At 40.5% G+C, this 22970-nt stretch overlaps 1 protein-coding gene across 10 annotated transcripts in view; it reads right to left on the bottom strand.

Moving 5' to 3' along the window:
- Positions 1-22970, bottom strand: part of Dock10 (dedicator of cytokinesis 10) — a 255903-nt gene that overhangs the window by 150565 nt on the left and 82368 nt on the right. For 6 of the 10 annotated variants that reach the window (XM_057761402.1, XM_057761404.1, XM_057761399.1 and 3 more), the window contains exon 2: positions 185-304. In XM_057761402.1, coding sequence (XP_057617385.1) covers positions 185-304 — 120 coding nt within the window. Of the gene's footprint in view, positions 1-184; positions 305-16173; positions 16353-22970 lie in introns of those variants that run through there. The other 4 variants (XM_057761406.1, XM_057761408.1, XM_057761407.1 and 1 more) reach the window with 3 other exon arrangements.

Raw genomic sequence — 22970 nt, 5'->3', positions numbered from 1 at the left:
TTTCCATGTATTTATTTGGGTGCTGGGTAGCAGGCCCCAAAGAGAAAAACAAAGAAACCAAAAACCCTCCAAAAACCCACAAAAAACAAAAACAAAACAACCCCCCCAAACTTCCAGAATGCTTTGCTTTCTGAATCTATGTGGAAAGAGCCCTGCTAATTTTAAAGAACTCAAGGGGACTTACTGAGAAGTCATCACTGGGGAAGAACAGGAGATCTTGAAGAGGATCATTCCGATAGGTCTTTTCAAGTTCTTCAATGACAGTTTCATAATCCAAAGGCTCCAGCAGTCTGGGTTTTTCCTGCTGTAGGAAAAACAAAGGAAAACAAAACAAAAAATCGAGTTAACCTTATGTACACCATCGCGTCTCCTCTGTGACTGCTTTGGTTTCCTTTTTGAGCTGTCACTGAGGTGCTGGCATCACACAGTCCTTCCAATTCGGTCTCATGCAGACTCTAGGAACTTGGGACAAAGCCACATAATCACATACTGATTATTTCCAGATCTTTAATGAAGTGAGGGGACCCTAAAAAACCTGTCAGCTCTCTGAGTAGTTCAAGCTGCTTGTACCCGCGGGGGTGCAATAGATGTTCATGTAGACTTGATCTTTCCTACATTGGAAAAGGGCTGCTTACTCAGTACAGTGTTATGACAATGGTTGTCCCTGCTTCTGCTGAATCAGATACTTTGCGGGTTCTACTTAGGTCAGTTTGCAAATGTTGGCACGCTGCTAGGAAGCAAACTATTGCAGGCTGTCTTCCTTGTCAATGAAGCACGGATCTCGTGTCAGGATTAGTTGCCTGGCTCTGAGCTTCTTTGCTTCTACAGAGAGAAGCTGGGTCGGTTTCTAGTAGACCAGAACAACTGAACTCTACTGAAGATGGGTGAGGCCGAAAAAAAAAAGCACAGATAATCACATGGTATTAAAATCCTGGACCCAAGAGAAGCTGCACACGCTCTGAGAAGCCTCCCCAGTGCAAAAAATTAAGAATAATAAATGCTAGAGGGAGAAGCAATGTGTCATTACAGAGTTGATGAGCTTGTTCCACACCACACATGGATCACAAATTGAGAAAAATGGGGTTCTTCCATGAAGGAAAGAAAACAGCAGTATAAAAAACAGAAACCCCAAGACACAAGGATTAGTCCCCTAATCCTTTGATGAAGTGTTCATGCAAATGAAATGAAAAGACCAGGCTGTACTTAGGTGCATTTGGGGGGCTGGGCTCTTAGAAGCGTGAAGAGTCACCATGAAACCCAGATGCTAAAGAGATCCTGTGAATATTAATGTTAGTATCGACTGTTCTGGCTCACCTCCTGGCCTCCCCTAGATGACCCACCTCAGTAAAGCATGGTCCCCCACATTTTCATCTATGTTTCAAAAACTACCAATGGGCTTCTTAAAAGAGCAGACAATATTTGTTTTGATGATTTTCCAAAGATTACAAACAGCATCGTGGCCCAAAAGCAGAGATATCCATCCATTTTCTGGTTTAAAAGGAAAGCAAACAAACATACAAACAAAGTCCTCAATGGCTTAAATAAACTGGCAAGGTGACTGCTCTCTTTGGAAGAGTCCATCAAGGAAACTGGATGCTCACTGGGATGTTTGAAGAAAACACAGTCTGTTTTCTGATGATGATGTAAAACACCACACAGTTGGGGTAGAATTTAGAGGCTCTGTAGAAGTTTGGAAAGTCTTCTTTGGTTTGCTGCTTTTTGATGCTTTTCCATTCCCACTTATTTCTGGTTCAAAACTTTTCATTTTCCAGGCAAAAACTAATTCCAAGGAATAGAAATTGAGAAGGATTGTGCCGTGTATGCCTATGTGTGCTTTCATGTGTGAGAATGAGCATGGTTGTACACATGCAGTGGATGATGGAGGTTGACGTCAGTGTCTCCCTAAGTCACCATCAACCTTAGTTTTTGAGACAAAATTGTTCAGTGATCCTAGAGGTCTCTCTCTTGGTTAGACTGGATGGCTAGTGAGCTCCCAGGATCCTCCCGCTTCTGTCTCCTCAGGGCTGAAGATAAAAACACGTGATGTGGGTGCTAGGAATTTAACTCAGGTCCCCAGGCTTGAGCAGCAAGACTTTGCCCACTAAGCCATCTCCTGAGGTCCATCTTAAAAATGACTGAATGTCTTTAAGCAGGGTAACCCCAGTTCTCAGTTATTTTATATTATCCCTGGTCCTGCCACAACCAAAATTTATGTGAAAAACTACCTTTTGGATCTTCAAAGCATGAAACAATTATTCTGCTCTCTTAGCATTTCTGAGGAGCACATCTGAGGTTGTCCTTTGTCTTTCACCTGCACAGGCACACATGTTCATATATACCTACATATATGTACATGCAGACATGTTCATATACACCTGCACACATGTAAATACATACATGTTCCTATACACCTGCACACATGCGCTCATGTTACTATACACCTGCACACATGTAAACACATACATGTTCCTATACACCTGCACACATGCCCTCATATTACTATACACCTGCACACATGTTCATATACACCTGCACAAATGCACACATGTTTATATATATCTATACACACATCTGCATCCCATATAACCATAAATAAGGAAGAAATTTAAGCCAAAAGGATCTTTCAAGGAAGACTTTTCACTGAAAAGCCAACCGTAGCTAAAGTTAGTATTGTTCAAGTTACTAGAATAGGCACATAGAGTTCCAGAGTCTAAGGTTATTGATACAACAAATTACAAACCAAAACCTAAACTCTTCTTGATAGATCAGTAGAAGGTATGTATGGCGAACATTTGATAAGACAACCTTGGACACATCAGGGAACTTATGAATGATATCCCCAGGCCTTCCTATTTTAGATACTTCATTGAAATTATTTTGACATGGGGCACTCTCAAATCTAGAATAGCTGCTCCTTAAGCTTTGACTGGGGAAATACATTAGTAAACTTTTGCCTTTCCAGGGATCTTCATAATGAGTATCACTCAAGATACTCCACTTTATTTTATAGGGTTTTTTTTTTCTTTTTGCATATGAATTTAGCAAGTAAGTTGCATTGAGGTGACAAGAGATGTAGTGTAGCTGGTAGCGTCCTTGCTAAACAAATATGTGAGGCCACAAATCCCATCCTTAGCACCTCTAAGCCTAGCATTCGGGAGATAGAAGTAAAAGTAACAGGAGTTCAAAGTAATCCTAATCTAGATTGGTGAGTTCAAATCCAGTCTGGGATACAGGAGACTCTTAAATAGCCCAAAATGACACTAATGGGTACACAGTCCTTACAAGCTGAGATTTGACAACGCTTGCTTGGAGACTTTCGGTGTCTGTGGTGGTGAGAGCCCAAGGGTAGACAGGTAACACTGATCTATTCCTGATAGAATGTTGAGCACTGAAGAAACTCCACTTGGAGCTTGTTTTCTTCTTGATAAAACTAGCCTGTGGGCAAGGAACTGCTCATGCATCAACCACTGACAAAATGTACAGTGTCCAGACAGGACAAGCAGGATACAAGAAAAAAACTGTCAAATCTTGCCAAGATAGGGTAAGACAGTTTTGAAAAATTTCCTCCCTCTGATAATGGTCTGTCAGTTACTCTAGGCCTTAGCCAAAGTTGGTTGCTCCAACACTGCAAATGAGACGTTGGGCGATTGCCTAGGTAACCAGTTGTCTCTGTCATTTGTTGCACATTTTGGAAGATGCCTGAGTGCACTTCCTGCTTACTCAAGTAATATTATTTCCTTTCTCAGGTCTTCGATGGAGTTGAAGACTAGATAATCATAATTACTTTCTTTTCATGACTTGGCCAAGTTATTTATAATACAAGATTTAAACTCCTTAGGATAGGATAATTATTGAAACATTTATCACGTTTCTTGCTTGATATTGTTTATGCTGATTGTAATTCTAATTTTTATACTTGATACTTGTTTTTATTGTATATAATTTTGTGCTAGGCTTAGAACTCTCTTATTTAAACAAAAGGGGGAGGTGCTGTAGGAAATCCTTTAAGTTACCTGCCCATTTGGGTGTGGCCTCTTATCCTATAAATGCTGATGCAAAGTGCACACACCCTCTCTCTCTTCCAGCTGTTGAATTCGGTTGCTGTTCCCCATTCGAGCAGACAACTGTGATCTGTGAATCTATCCCCAAATAAATAACTCTTTATTACACTCAGTTCTGAGCTAATGTGGGATTTCTTTTTAGTATCGGTCTTCAGTTGTCTCCAAAGCAAGGGCCCTGTCTGCTCAGCATCTTGTTCAAAGAGAAAGACACCCTCAGGAATGGTGAGATCAGTTCTTTCCCCACTCTTGTTCTCTACAGAGACACTAAGTTGAGCTAGGAACTGAACAACATTGATTTATGGCTTTAACAAAGGATCAAGCTGTCCCTTCTGGATTTAATGGACCTGTTTCTTCTGGAAATACACCAAGCGGGATAAGGTATGTGCCAAGATTACCCTCAACTTTATTGCATTTTTATAGTGCTTTTTACTCTTATTCTTTCTCTCAAATGAGCAATGAATTTCATTAACTATTCTAAAGTCACCACGCCTGGGAAAGGCACCCACCAGCACCTGTTATTACGGGGCAGGGGAAGTTGCACCATAGCAGTAACAGGCCCTATTCTTCTTATGGGCTATTAAGAGATTTGTTAGATCTGCTTTCCCAAATTCACAGCTCTCTTTCAAATCAACTTCACAGCAGAAGAATGGGCTCCTGACACAAAAAGCAAAAGCTTTCTTCTTCCGTACTTACACACAACTTCTAATGGTATGCTAACATAATGCTTAAGCCTTGGAGTGGGAAAGCTGTCATCTTAGTAGCAATCCAGTCCGTCAAGACTGTTCAATTGACAAAAAACAAGTAGACTGTCCATGTCCTAACTGGAGGCTTTAATTTCTCGTTAAAAACAGTATCACAAAACTATGAATTTTTTCATTGCAGCAATTCAAAATCAACTGGGTGAAAAAAAATAACACTGAAGAAAATAAGCATTTGAAATGTATTACCCTTAAAGATCACGTGACCGAATTGCCAACCTTTCTCCAGAATAGAAGTACAGTTCAACTAGAAATTAAGGTAGACTATCTAGCCTTGTAGTAAAGTTTAAAGTCTATGGGATTTGGTGGTTGTAGGTTCTCTATGAAAAGAAAAAGCAGTGAGAATGCCTGCCTCACCCTTATGGGCAATGAGACCATCGGTGTGGTGAATAAAACCCCCATCTCTTAGTTTATATATGTGTATAAGACTTAGTAGAGGTGATCTCCGAAAATGAAATGATGTACTTATTAGAACAATGCTCATCTATAAAACTGTTTTCCTGAGTGTTACACAGGCAAAAGCTGGCTTACAATTTTACTGCTTGTAGATTGAAAGCACCTGAAATGTGTATAGGACATGCTCAGTAAACACGTGTTCCATAATTAAGTACATATCCCGTCATCCAGATCTAGGGATAACCTAGAATTTAGCTAAGAGGAATAAGCACACATAATACCCAAGATATATTTGAGGATATCTTTGTAACATTGTTTTCCTTACAAGATGGAGAAATGTATTCAACTTCCTTGAAGGAGGACAAGAATGGTAGGTTGGTTGATGGTGAACATGTCTAACCAGGGAAGACATTAAAGTATAGCCTTTAAAAAGAAGTAATTTTTAAGAATCATTGGTAATAGAGAAAAGTATAAATCTTCACAAAGCTTTAGAAAAGACACTAAGACAAGGAGAGGGTCTGGAATAAATCAGAGAAGAACTGTGTGCATCATGCCATGGATTTGCTAAACTTTTCAGTAGTTCATCAGAGTTAGTTAGCTGTCAATATTTTACATATAATTGGTGTTTTTGTTGTTGAAATCTGAAGTAGGGTGGCTTCCATGATCAAAAGAAAGGACAAAGAAAAGTACTGTCTCAGAAGGCAAATAGTTCAAGGAAATCTTGATATTTCTAGATCCACACATCACGAGATTAAAAATGAACTACTTAGACTTCTAAGACATAATAAAACTTCCTGAGCATGGCCTGATTCAGAAATTATAAAAGATGAAGCCTATGAAACAATGAACGCTTATTAAAGCTAATTTTCTCAAGTTTATAATAAAATAAAAATTGCTTATTTATTATTGTTGAATAAGAAGGAGAATAAATATTATATAATAGGATAACTTCACAAGATTTTAAAACTATAAAGAAACCAATTATCTACATAGATTCAAACATCATCAATTTACTGCATTTGGGTGGTACTGTAATATTCAGGATGTCGTTTTTATGTTTTTGGATGAACATGTGTTGCTTTCATCACGCTAAAAGGATGAACTTGGTTTTTCAAAAGAATCAAGCCATCATTAAACACTGGGGAGTTATTTGATTTTAAAATTGTTTATCCTTTGAAAATCCACCAGAGAGGAAGCCCAGAAATATCACAGTGGGGCTTCACATAGAGATTCAACCACTAACAGATTCAAGTAATTACAATAAAAGACACACAAAACACTGGGGGAAAGAGACCAGAGAAAATAATTACAGATTAGGCATGTGGTTCTAGAAGCACATGCCAGCAAAACAGAGGGGCACAATTAACAACTTAATAACTGAACTATTTTTAGCTTTGAAGGGAGCCACATACATTGGGTGAGTTACTTAAACACCATCCTGAAATGGTGCTTGAAACAAAGGATTCCAACAGGAAACCCTAGTGGGAAGCTTTGAATCTTGTACCTACCAGCTATGTGACTTGGACAAGTCATGAGAATCTTGGCTGAAGTTAATTAGGATGAATGAAAAATCGAGGAGATAGAGATCAGTGTGGTAGATGAACCACTATGTACCAGCAAAATATAGACTTGTTTTATTTGAAATTTTATCTTCCCCAAAGACTTATACCCAAATCAAGCCCCATCCAAGCAATTATACCAAGAACCTGAGTTCTTCACTTATGAAGAACTGTACTATATATTTTATATTTGTTATCTAAATTTCCCTTAAAATATATTGAAAATGAATGATCCTAATCAAAGTAAAAGAAGTAATACATTCAAATAAAAGGGAGCAGCTGTCCTTATGTATCTCCTAAGCCAAGGCAGGCCTCTCTATACCCTTTAGGAAAAAGAAGGGGAACTGCATGCCTATCAGCAATCCACATGACTTCAGAGTCTGCCTTTTGTTTTCTCTCAGAAACAACCTAGACAATATTTTCGTTTTTATACTGTCAGATGATAGTCAATGATCAAGCTTAGAACTGGTTTTATACTAAACCAATTAGTCTTGCAGAAGCAAATTCCAGAGAAAAAACAATGTAAAAATTATGCTTCAAATCTCATTTTACAGCTCTGACTTCCATAAATACAAATGGAGTTGCTCAGGAATGGCTGGCAGAATCAGGAGAGTCAAACTTTTGTATTTGGAGGTCACACATGCAAACCTGGGCTCTAAATTGGAAGTGTAATCAGGGGAAGTGAGTCTTTAAAATTTTCTAGATCACTCTAGTCCTGTTGTTCTACAGCAGCTATTCCTGTAGAATCCTGGTCTTTTCAAAGAAATAGTATGAAAAAAGTTTTTCCCCCATGCTTGAGAAGTTTCATGATCTTTCTGTGCCACACTGTGTATCCTGTGATGCTATTTGGGACTTACCAGTCTTCTTTGATCCCTTCAATACACACACACACACACACACACACACACGCACGCACGCACGCACACGCGCACACACACACATTATTTCCTCATATCTGAATCTCTGAATCTTTACTCTCATATCCTGTCATTTACTGTCATAACATTAACTTATACAAATGTCTTTTTGAGGGGATATAACTAATATGTGACTAATATAACTAATGACACAGGAAGACAAGCAAAACCAAAAATGTGCTTTAGGACCAGTAGAGTAGGCTCTATTAGCACTCAAGAAAATTCAGAATTCAGAGTAAAAAGCTCTCAGTGACTAGGCTATTTAGAGGAATACCAAAATAATCATAATCATTCCTAGTTTGAGTCCATCAGAGCACTGTACAAACGACATAGTGGTCAAATAACTTCAGTGTTTGGCTGGAGAAATGGCTCAGTGACTAAGGGGACCGGAGTTCAATATTCAACACCCACATTTGTGGCTAACAATGTGTGTAACTCCAGTCCCAGGAGCAAATATTCTCTTCTGACCTTGGCAAGCACTGCACACATGGGATGCACAGACATACACACAGGCAAAACACCAATGCACATAAAACACAAACTAAAATATGAAATAAAAGCAAATGAACTTCACTGTTATTGAGATAGCAAGCTACCAGGCATGGTGGCACATACCTATAATCCCAGCTGGTGGATTTTTGTGAGTTCTAGGCCAGCCTGGTCTACACAGTTAATTCTGAGACAGCCAAGACTACACAAAAAGACTTTAGACTAGAGACAGGGGGGACAGGGAGAGGGGGAAGAAGAGGGAGAGAGAGAGAGAGAGAGAGAGAGAGAGAGAGAGAGAGAGAGAGAGAGAGGTAAATTTCTTAGAAGAAATCAAAGGTCTAAGTGAACAAAAGTTCTTTAGATGCTAACAGAACCCCAGGGTTCTTTGGCCTTTATGTGACTGGAATAGAGCCAACATCCACAGCATTTGTGCTTACAACAAATGGGAAGATTGGAGAGAGCCCTTCCAGTTGCATCTATGGCCACAGCTGTCACCCCATGGTCGTGTGACAGATTTAATTCAGCCTTTCATCAGGAGGAGTTCCATTGGACAACATCTCAGAAGCCCGAGCTTCAGCAAACAAGGCCAGTGTTTCTTTCTTTCCAGAAAGGAAACGATTAAGTAAGCCATAAGGCATCTTATGCTGAACCTTTAACCTTCTTTCTGCCCTGAACCACAGAGTTTCATGAGAATGGAAAAACACTCGATAAATCAAAGTTAAGAACTATACAGCTGGACAAACTCAGATGAAGAAGTTTCAAAATGGTTCCCTTGGCAACAAGACAGACAGCTTATGGAAAAAAAAAACAAGCAGTAGCTGCTCTTTAAGTATTGGTTCATTTCTGAAATGTGAATGACTATTAACCTGGTAAAGTATATTAAACTATATGATACTGATGTAATTAATTTTCCATATTTATTAGAGTTTCTTTAGAAATCAAAGGCAAACCAGTCTTAAAGAATTTATTATGTAAGAGATACTCTCAAATTTCATTCAGTTTTGTAGTCTTGTTTCATTTTAGGGAAATATAACCCTGTATATTTCTTTGGAACATGTCAAAATGTTCACAGTTCTGCATAGCAAATTAAAATTGAAATCAATGACAGTAAATGTCTCTCCATACAATGGTGGTGCTTATAAAGATATAGAAAATGTCCAACAAGATCTAAATCAAATTAAATTAAATGTCTCATTTAGTTTTCTAGAAACACTTGAAAGATAATAAATATCATTAAAAATATATCACAACCCAATTACAAGCCTGCCTGACACCAGGGAAATTAATGCCTCAGAACAAGCTGCAGGGAACTTTAAATTAATTTATAGGAGGTCTGTGATAAAAGCCACGGCCAGCTTATGCTCTGACACCATCTTAAAACTTTGACAGTCTTACAAACTATCACTCACAGGTCAAGTTTTTGTGTGTATGTGTGTGGCATGTATGGACTTACACACAAGCACAAATCAAATGTGAACAATCGTTTTAACTAGATTTTATATTCTCAGCAAATTTTCTCCAAATGATAACCCATTCTTTGTAGTTTCTTCCTTAAAGACTAATCATGATAGATCTGATCATTAAAACCATCTGCTTCTCTGATGGTCAAAGAGGATGTAGCCAAAGCAAAGCCCATGGAACCTTTCCCTCTGGAGTTCCTAATCTTCAGCGAAGGCATGACAGGGTTGACAAAAGACAGGAATCTGTACATCTCTGGGGCTGAGCATCACAACTGCCCATTGCATCTCACTACAAAACAACAGGGTTTCCTCTCACCTACTGCCTCAATGGCCGTGATTTACTTCCTAGCTTTTCCCCAAGCTTACCTATGCCCTGCTTTCATTTCCCTTCTCTGGACTGTGTCTGTGTATGTGAGTAGGTTTCTAACTCTTGCAATTAAGGAGAATCTACTCTGTAATACCAGGAGCAATACCTACCACAGGGGCCTACCACTTTCCAAGTTTATTTGGATTTGAATGCTGATTTACAATCTCTTGCACCCAATGACATCTGCCTTTGAGTTGCAGAAATTCAACAGTTGTGTATTACTGAGACATCCCAATATCATTTCATCCTGTGTAAAAGATGCACTAGGTATCACATGCCCTGTGAGTGAGAGGTTTCAATAACGTTTTGGCTTTCTAGGGTCATACATGGGGGGCAGCTCTGATCTCTAATTTTCTGTCAGTACAAATTCATCCAACCATCACTTTTCTAGGATGCCAGAAGATGAAGATTTTGAAGCCAGGCAAACAAAAGTATATGGTCACATTTGCTGTCAGTGCTGACAGTCATGGGCTGTCATTTTGCTCTCCATAGGAGGCACTTGTTTGTGCTGGGGGTGCTGGTGAGTCTTTTTGCTTGTAACAGTATCTGGAAGCCATGATCAGGCTCAGATTGCTTTGCTTTATTCTATTTTCATCTTAGGGGTCACATTTGGGGTGACTTTTATATTCAGACGAATTCATGCATGTTTGCTTACAGAAAAAAAACACAGCTACATCAAAACAATAATAATAGCAATAGTCACTGTCATTTAGTTTACCATAAGTGGCAATAATAATTGCTTTCTTATTGTTGCTATTATGGTCAATAACAAGGACTATGATACACACTAAGACCCTCTCTCTTTGAGTACCAATATTAATTCCAGAAGAGATCAACACAGTTGATTATATTTTCCTTGGATTCTGTAAACTTATGTAACCAGTAAATTGATGGGAAGAGTTGATATTGAAGTTCACTTAAACTTGAAGACTGTGACCCACTCTCTCAGCAATTTCTACTTGCAAGAGCCAACAAACAAACAAAAACAAAAACAAACAATCAAGAAACCAAAACAGAATTTATTTTCCTGTTGTCAATCTAGAACAGAGCTGTAGTTTTGGGTATTATTACTGCTCATTTTGTAATCTATCTTTCCTTCCTTCCTTCCTTCCTTCCTTCCTTCCTTCCTTCCTTCCTTCCTTCCTTCCTTTCTTCCTTTCTTCCTTCCTTCCTCATTGCAGAACATTAGAAGTCTATGAAATGGAATGAAACTCAGGAAAGAAACTGGCAGGGATGTAAGACAAGAACTTATTTATGGGAGGGCAAAGAAGATAAGAAGAGAAAATGAAAAGGTGGATTCAGGATCTATATAATGAAGACTGATAATGCCGTGTCGGGATTCACAATGGAAATTGCCAGTACTGAGTGAAACCTGTGTTTGCATGTGTGTATGGGGCATGTACCTGTTCATGCAGGTATGTGTATGTTTGTACTAGGGTGTATGTGTGTATGCACACATTTGGAGGTGAGTGGTCAATGTAAGGTGTTCTCTCAATGGCTCTCCAGGCTCTGCATCTCATTCTCTTTGAGACAAGCTCTGTCATTGGACCTCGAGCTCACCTATTGGGTGAGGTTGACTGCTCAATCGCTCCAATCTCTACTGCCACCCTAACTCGGGTCCTCAAGCTTACAGCAAGCCCTTTACTCACGGAAGCAACTCCCCAGCCCTCAAGGAAATCCCTTTTAAAAACTCCTTGTCAGTAATGACTTGGTTTTGTGATCTCACTTCCGAAGCACTGTGAACTTCCTCTTCTAATAATTGACCCATCTTACACTCAGATAGACAGGTGGGCCTTCGCTGCATTAATCCTCTTTCCCATAACAGTCAGCCTCAAGGAAACGGAGGTCATTCTTGCTTACACTACAGACTCCCCTTCCAAGTCCAGTTTGGAGGCAGCCATTCTACAGCTCCCTGGCATCTGAGCTACCTGCCTCCTTCTTGCTCTCCACCCAGATTCCCCTGATCTGCCTTCACACACAGTCTCAGGGTGGATCAAGTTTCAAAGCACACTTCTTCTTTTGGGTGTGATCTGACTGGGTTCAGAAGTCTCTGGTAAGTCCTGCTTCTTGGTTTTCTTTCAAAGTACCTTTGTGTGTGTGTGTGTGTGTGTGTGTGTGTGAGTGTGTGTGTGTGAATTTCATCCTTGCAATCCAGTTTTGTTTCAGTCCTGCCCCAGTCTCCCTTCTTATTCCCCAAGCATCACCCTGTCCAACGGTAGGGTGCTTACTTCATATGTTCAAGGTCCTGGGTTTGATCCCCAGTGACACAATGAAATGAAAAAAAAAAAAGTTAGCACATCACTCCTGGTCCTTACTCTGTGCTTCCCTTTCGCCAACTAGTTCCTTAAACAGTGCTGTAGATATGTAGATAGACTGCTCTAAATGTTCATATACAACAAACAATAACAGCCAAGGAGGATGTGTGAGCAGGAAGGGAGATAAAAAGGTTATCCTGACCTGAGGCACCCAGGGCAAGGCAAGGCACCTTAGAAACCCAACAGAAGTCTCTCCAATCAGTGTCTCTGCCTATAGGTTTCATTTCCTAAAGGGCTCACAAGCAACATTCCTAAGGAAAGGATAAACTGCCGTGCATATCCGAGCATTCCCAAACACCCAGAAATCCTGCAGATTAATAATCCACAGGCCAGTGACAACTTTAAAATAATGAATCACATTTATTTTTTAAAACTTCTGCATTTGGTTCTGACTGTGCAGATGACAGACATAATAACTCAACTTAATCATGGATCTGATCTTTCCAAATTAAGTCATGAAACTGACAAAGGAAATGATCTTTTCATTAAGACTTCCTATGCACTAGAGACCATGTTAAATAATCCTGATAAAAATAAAAGCAAACATTTAATGCAGTTTAAGAAGAAAAAAAAAACATCCACTGGAGAACAGCACATAGAGCTCTAAGATTCAAGGACACAGGCTGACGATGACCTCACAAGTAAGTTTCACTTCTGCTGAACATTACCCATAACACAGTACTGTGTAGCTTGTATGCTGCCTCTGGAGACATGGCCCCAAACATAAGAAGCTATTTCTTAGTTAATGCATTTGAAAGTTGGGCAAGTAAGCTAAGCTTCCAGACAACTTATGTTTCCATCCTAAGCAGTGATGTAATAGCGGTTTTATTTTCTTGAGGCTCAGGAGTTTAACCCAGGGCGTTGCATCGTAGGCAAACCCTCCCCCATTCTGTCATATCTCCAGTCCTCAAATTAATAAAAAGTCCAACAGAGCAAATTTTACAGCTTTAAGCAGCATTTGAAGGACACAGAATGCACGAATACTGTCAGTCTGGGTCAATAAAATTTGAAAGGCATGTATCTCAGAAAGTCTCGGTTCTGAATAAGTATTCAACATTATTATGAAATTCTGTACATTTTAACTTTCCCTGAGAGCAGGGATTGAATGTACTGCCAATGGTCACAAGATCTTCGGGGGTCGGAGGCAAAGAAACAGTGGTAATTATATCCAACAATCATTATTTTCCTTTTGTTACAGCATGTTACAATATTTAAACAATTTAAAGGCATGCATTTTTGACTCCCTAGCATGACTTTAGGTTTCTGTCGGAGGAATTCTGTCACTTGATTTGCATCTTCTTTACCACCCCTTCAGGTGGCTCTGAGGACAATCTAGGGGTATAACTTTCTGTTTAGAAGCATAGACAAATGTGCAGTGGAAAGTTCCCGCTGGCTCTGGGTGGACTTCTGCTAACCTGGGTATACACCAGAGAGGACATGGCACACTCCGAGGCAAGCCCCATCCCATTCACACACAGAATTCTGGGACCCTGGAGCACCAGATGGTCAACACAATCCAGATATAGCTTTACTGAACAGCTGTGTTTTCAAACTTGCTCCTCCCGTATGACAGAATCCCATGCACCCTGTGCCTTCAAAGGAGCCACCTAGAGAAACCTGCAGTTCAATTGCATCCTTTTCTTCTCTTGCCCTTGGAAATAACGATACTTAAAGAATAATCATTCTGTTTTTAGCAGCTTTCAAACTAGACTCAGCAGACATATATGTAATTCTAACATGGCGTCTTAAGATGGGATGGGAGTTAGAGGAGCATTTCTCAGAAGGGGAAACAGAGGTTCAGAGTGGTTCAAATAATACGCACAAGTACAGAGACTGAGAGCCAGGCTGCCCCTCCCCCCCTGTGGTATCTGCTTCATGTGCCCACTCAAATTAATTATTTCACTTTCTTGGAGTCTGCTTTCCAAAATGAAAGCCCTATCTTAGGGAAATACTTAAGGATGGATTGAATAATTCCCTACTCAATAGAAGAGAAAGCCTGTGAAAGTAGATATTCCTATCTTAGGCAGACCAAAACCAGGCAAGTGTAGCAGAAAAGTCCCGAGTGTCTTCCACAGAAGAAAGCTAACCACTATATAAATGCTCTTAATTAAATTTGAATGCATTGCTACCGAATGCTGTGGGAAAACACCAGGTCCTTATTGGCTGCTTCTCCCATAGTACTCAGTAGCAATACATTCAAATTCAATTAAGATAATTCATAGAGTGATTAGCTTCACTATACCATGAGACACGGGGGACTGTCCTCTTGCCAGTACTGTATGTGTGGTGGATGTAAGATAGACTCATTTTTCTCCTGTGTGTTGTCTCTTTTAGTGGAAACAAAAGGCAAATCTAGTGACATAGGGCTTCTAAATACCGAGAGAGATGCAACAGGAGAGTTATGATTCCTGGACTGGTCTGAAGGTTGAAACCATCACACACCAAGAGAATTTTTGGAACAATTATCCTCTCTAGAAGACTAAAGAGAAACAACTGAGGATGCTCGTCCAGAGCTGTTCAAGAGGACACAAGTGAGCTCACATTTCTGGCAATGGGGAACAAATGTTAGGGGGAAACCCAGGCCACACGCCTGAGTAACAATGCCAAGGGGCATGATCATTTTGGGTTTGTCCAACTCAGATATACTACAGGGATAGAGGCTGAATGAATTGCACAATTTCAACCTTACAAGTCAGAAAATAAATGTTGCTCCTTTTTCAGGGTCATGAAGTGTTTAACGAGGACACTTCATAGCAGCTGTCTATCAGGGCAGCTGTCACCAAGACCCCATAAAGAAAGGGCAGGGATGTTGCTAAATGTCTTACAATGCATTGAAGACCACCCTCCCCAACAAGAATGTTCAGACTCCAAATGACCATGATTTTGAGCCTGAGGGCAGCTCTAAGGATGTCATACAGGACTTGATAAGCTTTGCAAAGTGATTAGCCTTTCAATGAGCCATTCAGTGACATTGCTGCAGACTTTGTCATATAAAGTGAACCTCCCTGTCACAGGAGGTGCTCCGGTAATCGGCTGCCACTGACTTCTACAGATTTATACATTAGTATCTGCAAGGACATGTTTCTGCCATAGCTGTCCTTACATTTTGAAAGAATAATAAGGAAGAACCATTTTTACAGTAAAATAAAATCTTTCTGACCTTTTTTAATCTTCCTTGGCCCTGTTGATGAAATCTTTACCTTTTCCTTCCTAGTTTAAATTGTTCTTTCTAAGAATGTTCAAGTGAATTGGTGGGACATGATAAATCAATATTTAAGAAAATATAGCTGTAAACAAATAAGTACAATGGAGTCTTAATTTAGGGAACTTCGGGCTATTCTTTGGGAAGGAGAATGAGCAGAGAGTACAATTCACATTTGTAATCCCTGGCTCAGAATCTGAAGCAAGAAGATTGCTGGGAGCCTAAGTCAGGCTGGACTCCACAGTAATTGCAGGCCAGTCTAGATTACAGTGTGAGAGTCTGTCTCAGACATATAAATCCCAAACCCAAACCAAAAACATAAATCCAAAAACAAACAAATGGAACCAAGAGAAGCAACTTCAGAAATAATAATACACAAACGTTAAGATAACCCTAGGTGAATTCCGATTGCTCTGGCAATGATCAGATTAAATCCAGAATCAGGATTCCTCAGTTACATAAAACTTAAAAACACGGTGACTTTCACAAAAAATATTCAAGTTGTAAAAGGGCCATTTACGAGCCCAACAGAATATGATGTTAAACAGAGCACTCTGCCCAGTAGCTCGTAACAGAAACCCGCTCTAAAGCACACCGTTTTCCCGAGAACGCATGGCCGAGAAGATGAGAAGTTTGCTCAGATACCTACAGCACTAACCCTGTGGATTCCTTCTGGGTTCACTCTCTTCACTGTCCGCCTCTTCTTCCAAAATTCTTTTCCTCGGAAGCTCATGATAGGCCTTGAGATTGAGTCATAAAATAATTTGAAAAGTTCCGATGTCCTTAGACCCGTTCTTCCCGAGGCTTCGCTAAAGCTGGTTGACCAAATCTCTCTGCTCCCCTAAGAAGGGAAGTGTTCGTGCTACATCTATATAACTCAACAGAAAGGAAAGGCGAAGCCACAAGTCACCACTTCCTGTGAGCAGCTAACTATCAGCTGTTGAACTGCTGCTTTCGTCCACAAGTTCTCCCTGGGCACCTGCATTAGTGCAAGACAGCGACACAGACCATCGATCGTTTGTATGAATGAGTCCACCCTCGATGTAGCCCGTTGATATCTATTGGATGAGCAGGCTCAGGATAGGACGCAATATGGGGAGTCTGACAAAACATCATTCGATTTTTCTGTTGTAATTTTTTAAATTATTATTTTCAGGGTTGAAAATAAAAATAAAAATAAACTTTTTCTCAGTTATGGAGTTGCTTAAGAAACTATGGACGCACTCTTTGCAGTGGTGTCAAGTGTCCAGAAAATGTCAAGCCTGGCAGGGATCACAACTCTAAAAATGTATGTGTGGGTTTTCTTAACTGTGGAACTCCAAATTCTTGCCTCACAGTTTAGGGCGGTAGGCAAAGCACCTTATAAGAAGCACATACTATTCTCAAGAAACTCCTAAGCAACTTCCTCTCTTTCTAGCCTTTGCATAGAGTCTGTCTTCTATTCCTCTTTAGGCGCCATGGCTCTAAAGCCTGGAGTCCCTCCCATGCCTCAGCTTCTGCAATCTAAAACTGGCTCATTTTGCTGGGGCTGTAGCTTGGTAGAAAAACGCATCCAATGTATAGTGAGACTAAATTTCAAGCCCCAGCCTGAGGCAAAATAAATTGACTGCCTCCTTTCTCTATCCCTATGACTGTTGAACACCTCTTTCCTTTAAAGGAGGCATTACCCAGGAGCATCTGGGAGTATCAGGTAGACAGAACTCATGGTGACCACCAAGGAGGGGAATCCCAATAGCTCAGCAGAGCATGGTTCATGGGACGGCATCACTGGGGAGCTCTAAAAGCTGCATCACCATATCACCAGCATCCTGTTGCATCTTGCCCCATTCTGACTCAGTCCTTTTTCAGAAATGTGTTGGAAGATGCAAATAATGAGGACAGTGAGCAACAATCATGGATAAATATAAACCAGACAATAGCCCAATCACAAGGAGTCACTGTCAAGTTCATCAGACAAGACACTCGATTACAGTACATGATCAGAATTGATTAGGTGAAATTTTTGGGCATTGTTGGGCTTTGTGAGAAATGTGTGACACTTCCTGCAGTTTTAAGAATTCTACTAGAATTTGCAGAAGCTTGGGCGAGCTGTATAGAAATGTATTTCTTAAGGAAGCTTTGAATAACCATTGAGGATCAAGAAGGTGACTACAAGGGAACAAATCTTAAAGGTAAAGACATCCAGCATGAACAGGCATCAGGGGAGAATGGACCAGGTGTCAGAGATTGATATTTATTGGCTAATTGCTCACTTATCAAACAGACATCTCATAGTCACCATTTTGTGGAAATTGTAAGGATAATTCCGATAATGCTTTTAAAAAGTCAATATATTATATTGGCTGTTATATAATAAGCACAGTTATTAGTTAACATAGAGGTTAAGGGTTACAACAAAACCAAATATTAGGAAAAAGCTGGAAGTCAATGCTACCTACAGCCAAGAATTAAACAACAGGAGTGGAGAGTTGAAATTTGAAGCCTAAGATGGTTCCTTTATGGCTCTGAATGTCAACATCATGAAAGTTTCTACTGGGTTTGAAAATGATAATGACTACTGAGGGATTTCTGAACAATAATCAAGATGATATTTTAGGAGGATCTTCTCTGCGCAGCTACAGGCAGGAGAGCTTGCAGATACTAAGTTTCCAAGGGTTTGTATTGATCTACAACAATGGCTCTGAGGAGACTATAAAGAAGGACTTAGCAATCTAACAGAAAATAATGGAAGGAATTTTTTTAAGTAAACAGTAGGTGCTGGGTGTTGGCCCAAGAGCTCATTTAAACTCTAACAAACTGACCACCAAGTAAGCTTGTTATTATTGCTGTTTTCACCCTAGTCTTACACAGGAAGATAGTTGAGGTCACAATAACAGGAGGCCCAAATCCAGTTAATGGCATATCTAGGATTGAGATCTTGTAGGTTCCTGAGTTTGGCTGCCAGAGAGATAGATCCTATTACATGGGAATAAGAAGAAAAGATTTCTTTATTTACACTGAATGTTCAATGATGAAATGTTGTGTTAAGAAAACAGAGGAAGATATGTTCCTAAAATGCAGGCAAGAGCCAGGTTGGAGATGTGAAAAGGAAAGTCATGGATAGATCTCATCTGAGAGGTTACAGAAGTAAATTGAATTTTGCAGAAACCATCATAGAATAGAGATCATGATCCCAAAGTTGCTCTGAATGTGGCAGATGGAAGGCAATTCAGAAAATATACAGATATGAACATATATAAAAAGGATTTAAAGGGAATTATCACATGATAAGGTAAAAAATCTCCCTACTAGGCACTAGAGGCTAACAACAAAAAAAAAAACATTTCTGGGAAAGAAGTTGTTGACTTGTGAGGTCCTGTAGACACCCAAACATTATAGCACATTGCCATTGCTCTTGCTTAATTTCCAGAACTTGATGACATGACCCTATTTGCTGAAGGTACCCCGTACTTGGGTCATAAAACATGGGGAAATCAGGATTGTATTCACCTGGAGGCTTCATGCCCTCCTGGCTAGCTTTCACAGTGCTGGAAGGTGCTGTGTATGCCAGCAGAGGAGCAAAGGAATCATCAGTCTTATTCAGTTGTGAGTTCTGTGAGCTACCGTCATGACCGACCTGGCTAGAGAAGACCACTGGTACAATAGTGGCAACCATGTCATGGGAGTAACCAAACACTTTCTGATTGCTGTTAAGGCCTGTTTCCCAAGATGGAACTTGTAACTGGCACAGAGATGGGGTCCAAAAAATTGTGGCTAGACAGGTCACAAGCCCTAGGGGAAAAGCTACTACTCTTATTCTGTTGAATAGACATGGATTGAAAGCAATTCTTAATGACTCATCATTTTATAACCATATAATAGTGCATCTGTCAACCTTCCCTGGAGAAGCTTCTTTCTGCTGTAGGCAGCAATTGACACAGAGACCCACAACAGATAAAGGTACAGAGAACGAGATACTGAGGAATGCTCAACCCTAAATGGGACATCTCCATCATAGCCCTTGCTTACAATGCTCAGACATGATGGTGAAAAGGGAGACAGAAAAGAGTGTAAGAGCCTGAGGAGGAAGACTACCAGTAAATAGTGTTGTTTTATACCCAGCAGGGCAGTTGCACATATGAGCTCCCAGTGGTTGGGACAGCATGCACAAGCCCTGCCAGGCCAGAATAAGCCCCAGCATGGAAAGAGGAAGTTAGCAAGGAGTCCTACCCTTAGCTTGGGAGCTACTGGCAGCTAATAGCTTCCAATTGGAAGGTCGTGTATCTAAGAGTAAGTGGGACTTCATGGGCTTTTGAAAAAAAGAGAATAAAAACCTGAGTGGGTAGGAAAGGGAGGTAGATCTAGACAGAGTTGGGGGAAGAGGTTAATATGATTAAAATACATTGTATGAATTTCTCAAAGAATTAATAAATACATATCCAGACATATCCAAAATGTAAGAAACTCTCAGGGCTATGCATTCTTGTATGTGCATTCAGTGACTATGTGTACAGCCAGGAAAAGGCACATTTTTGATTTTCAAAAGCTGTTTGGAAGTTAAGACAAACAGTCTTAACCATGCTTTAAAAGAATTAGCAATCTGAATACTAAGATATCAAACATTTCAGAAAATATGCTAGCAGTTTGTTTTTGTTTTTCATTGCTCTTGTAAAAAAAAAAAGTCACTCACCCAGAGACTGAAATCAACTCCCTATATAATCTCCCAATTTTCAAGAGTGAAAAATTCTGAGCACCTTAGAGTCCTATGAGGCTGAAATCTGGATGTTGGCAGTTCTGTGGTCTTTCTTGAAGTGCTGGGGGAGAATCTGTTTACAGGCTCATGGAATATTGCTGAAGTAGCCATGCCTCTGCTGTCGGTCACACGGAGGTTAGGCTCAGCCTCTAGAGGCTGCCTGAACTCCTCAGCTAATGGTCCCTTACTAAGTCAGAAGCAGCTGAACCCCTCTTACAATGGAAAGCCCACTGGCCCCTGTTGTGGTTCATCTTTCTCTGCCTCTCTTGTTCTAAATTGGGAGAATGCTCAGGGTCCGCGGCTTCGGGAGGGCAGTCTGACTCTTCTAGGCTAATCACAAAATTCTTCTGTCTGATTAGTAACCTGTTCTAATTTGGTTCCTGCTGTGATAAAACACCCTGACCAAATGCAGCATAGGGGAGGAAAGGGTTTGTGTGGCTTCTGACTCCAGGGTACAGTCTATCACTGAGAGGAAGTCAAGGCAGGAACTCAGAGCAGCTAGTCATATCTTACCCACAGTCAAGAGCAGACAGAAACACGTGTGCCTAGGCTGCCTGTTCACTGCTGTTCCTGCCCTCCTACCTTTCCTCTTTTGTACAGTTCAAGGTCTAGTCCATGAAAGGGTGTGCTTCACAGTGACTCTTTTTGCCTCAGTTAAGTCAAGACAAATCCCCTACAGACATGGCCACAGGCCAGTCTAATGTAGATAATTCCTCCATTCGGCTCTTTTCCTCTTTTGGTTGTGACAAGTTGACATTCAGAAGAAACCATCACACGACCTTAATCCATAACTTCAAAACCCTCTCACATTAGCACTAAAAGATTAGTATTTGATTTTCCTACAGGAGCATCTTTTTCTAAAAATTATTTATTTTATACCCTGATTGCAACCTTCCCCTCCTGCCTCTCCTCCCACTCCCACACTCCCGCCTCCCCCCAAACCACCCCTGTTCTGTATTCTCTCAGAAAGGGGCTGGCCTCTCACGGGCATCAACAAAGCCTGGCATATCAAGCTGCTGTATTTAGGCTGGGCAAGGCAATCCAGCAGGAAGGCTAGGTTCCCAAGAGTCAGTCAAAGTATTATAGAACATCTTAAGGATGCCATCCACTTCAGCTATGGTTTGGCCTTTTGTGCGTTTAACATTTCAGAGTATTTTTAAACTTAAGAATCTACCGAGAAGAAGGTGTAGATGAACTTGGCCTTTGAATGTGGTTTCATCGAGCAGTTAGGTGGGATCCAGGTTCTTGTTGAGTTGAGAATGAGTGGGAGTAATCTGAAATTTAGTTTGCAGTTCATTTACTGGAAAAACATCACAGTGAAGCAAAGGTGAGAAAAATAAGGGTATGGCAGAAGTAAGCAAAGTTGGAAGAGAGAAAGTGAAATGCCAGGGACAATCAAACTTATGAGCAGACAACAAAGGCAATCAGCTCGAGACAAAAGCTCTAAGAAGACCGTCTTTCACACATCCAGTTATGTTATGCGTTATGTTTTAAAACCTTCAATTACAATTGCACTCAGTTATTTGCCATTCACATCATCATTGAGCCTAAAATTGGACAGAAACTTGATAACGTCTCGTAGATAATGTCAGTGAACCCACTTCCTAAAAACGACTATAAAAATTAGAACTGAAATCTTAGGGGCTGAGAGTTACATGTGCACACATGAGGCCACACAGGCTTTCAAACCTGACTCTGAACATGTGTTAGCGGCACTTTCACTCGGGTTGCCCACTTTTTAGTCTTTAGTCCTTGGTGCTTTTCAGAACCCGCTGATTCCTTCCTTAGTGCCGGGGAATGCCTAAGGAGCTTGTCTTGTATTTTCTTCTCGCTTTCTTCTGTTTCCAGTTGATTTTCCTTTTGCCTGCTGGGAGCTCAGGGCGTTGCTTTTTGCTTAGGGGAAAAAGTGAGTCTGGTCCTCGGAGCACCTGCAAGCACTGCTTACCACCATGAAGCAGGGCTAGAGGAAACCAAGCAGCAAGGCGGTACTTCCTCATCCTTTGTGGTCTCACTGGAGCCTGGGCCCAGACAGAAGTCACTAGCCCTCGAGTCTACGCTTCTTGGGGAAAGGTCAACCCAACTGCACAGTTCTGAGTTTGCCTCCGTCCTCAGATGCAAAGGCATAGCAACAATAAAACAACAACAACAACAACAACCTCGAAAACACCACAGCTGATGTGGGGCTCTTATGCCTCTGGCTCTATCCTGAAAGGGTCGTGTGCTATTTACTTAGAACACAGTGTTCTTTTTCCAATACATTTTATTTCAAAGACAATACACTTTCTCTTCTACTTCCTATAATTTTTAGAAAATAGTTATTTTCTGAAAACCTATATTCTATATATTTCTCAACCTCTCTCTCTTTCTCCCTCCCCTCCCTTCCTCTTCATCTTGGAAAAGAACCTGGGAATCCCTCCGAGATGGATACTTGCTTTATTTTTTATAACGTTTTTATTTATTTTTTGAGAATTTCATACCATGAATCTTGATCATTTTTACCTACCTCCCCCAACTCATTGCAGATCCTCCCCAGCCGTCCTACCCACCCAACTGACAAATATTCATTCATCCCTGTCCCTGTCTCTCCTTCCCTGTTAAAAGTCTACACAGTGCTGTCTGTGTAGGTTGACCACTCCTGGGGTGAGGATGTCATCTATATACAGTTGTTATTCTATTGAGGCCGACTGATTCTTCTGCCAGCAGCAATCTAATGA

The sequence above is a fragment of the Chionomys nivalis genome, chromosome 2, assembly GCF_950005125.1.
Source record: "Chionomys nivalis chromosome 2, mChiNiv1.1, whole genome shotgun sequence".
In the NCBI taxonomy this organism is placed as follows: Eukaryota; Metazoa; Chordata; class Mammalia; order Rodentia; family Cricetidae; genus Chionomys; species Chionomys nivalis.
This window is presented reverse-complemented; position numbering and strand designations above follow the sequence as displayed.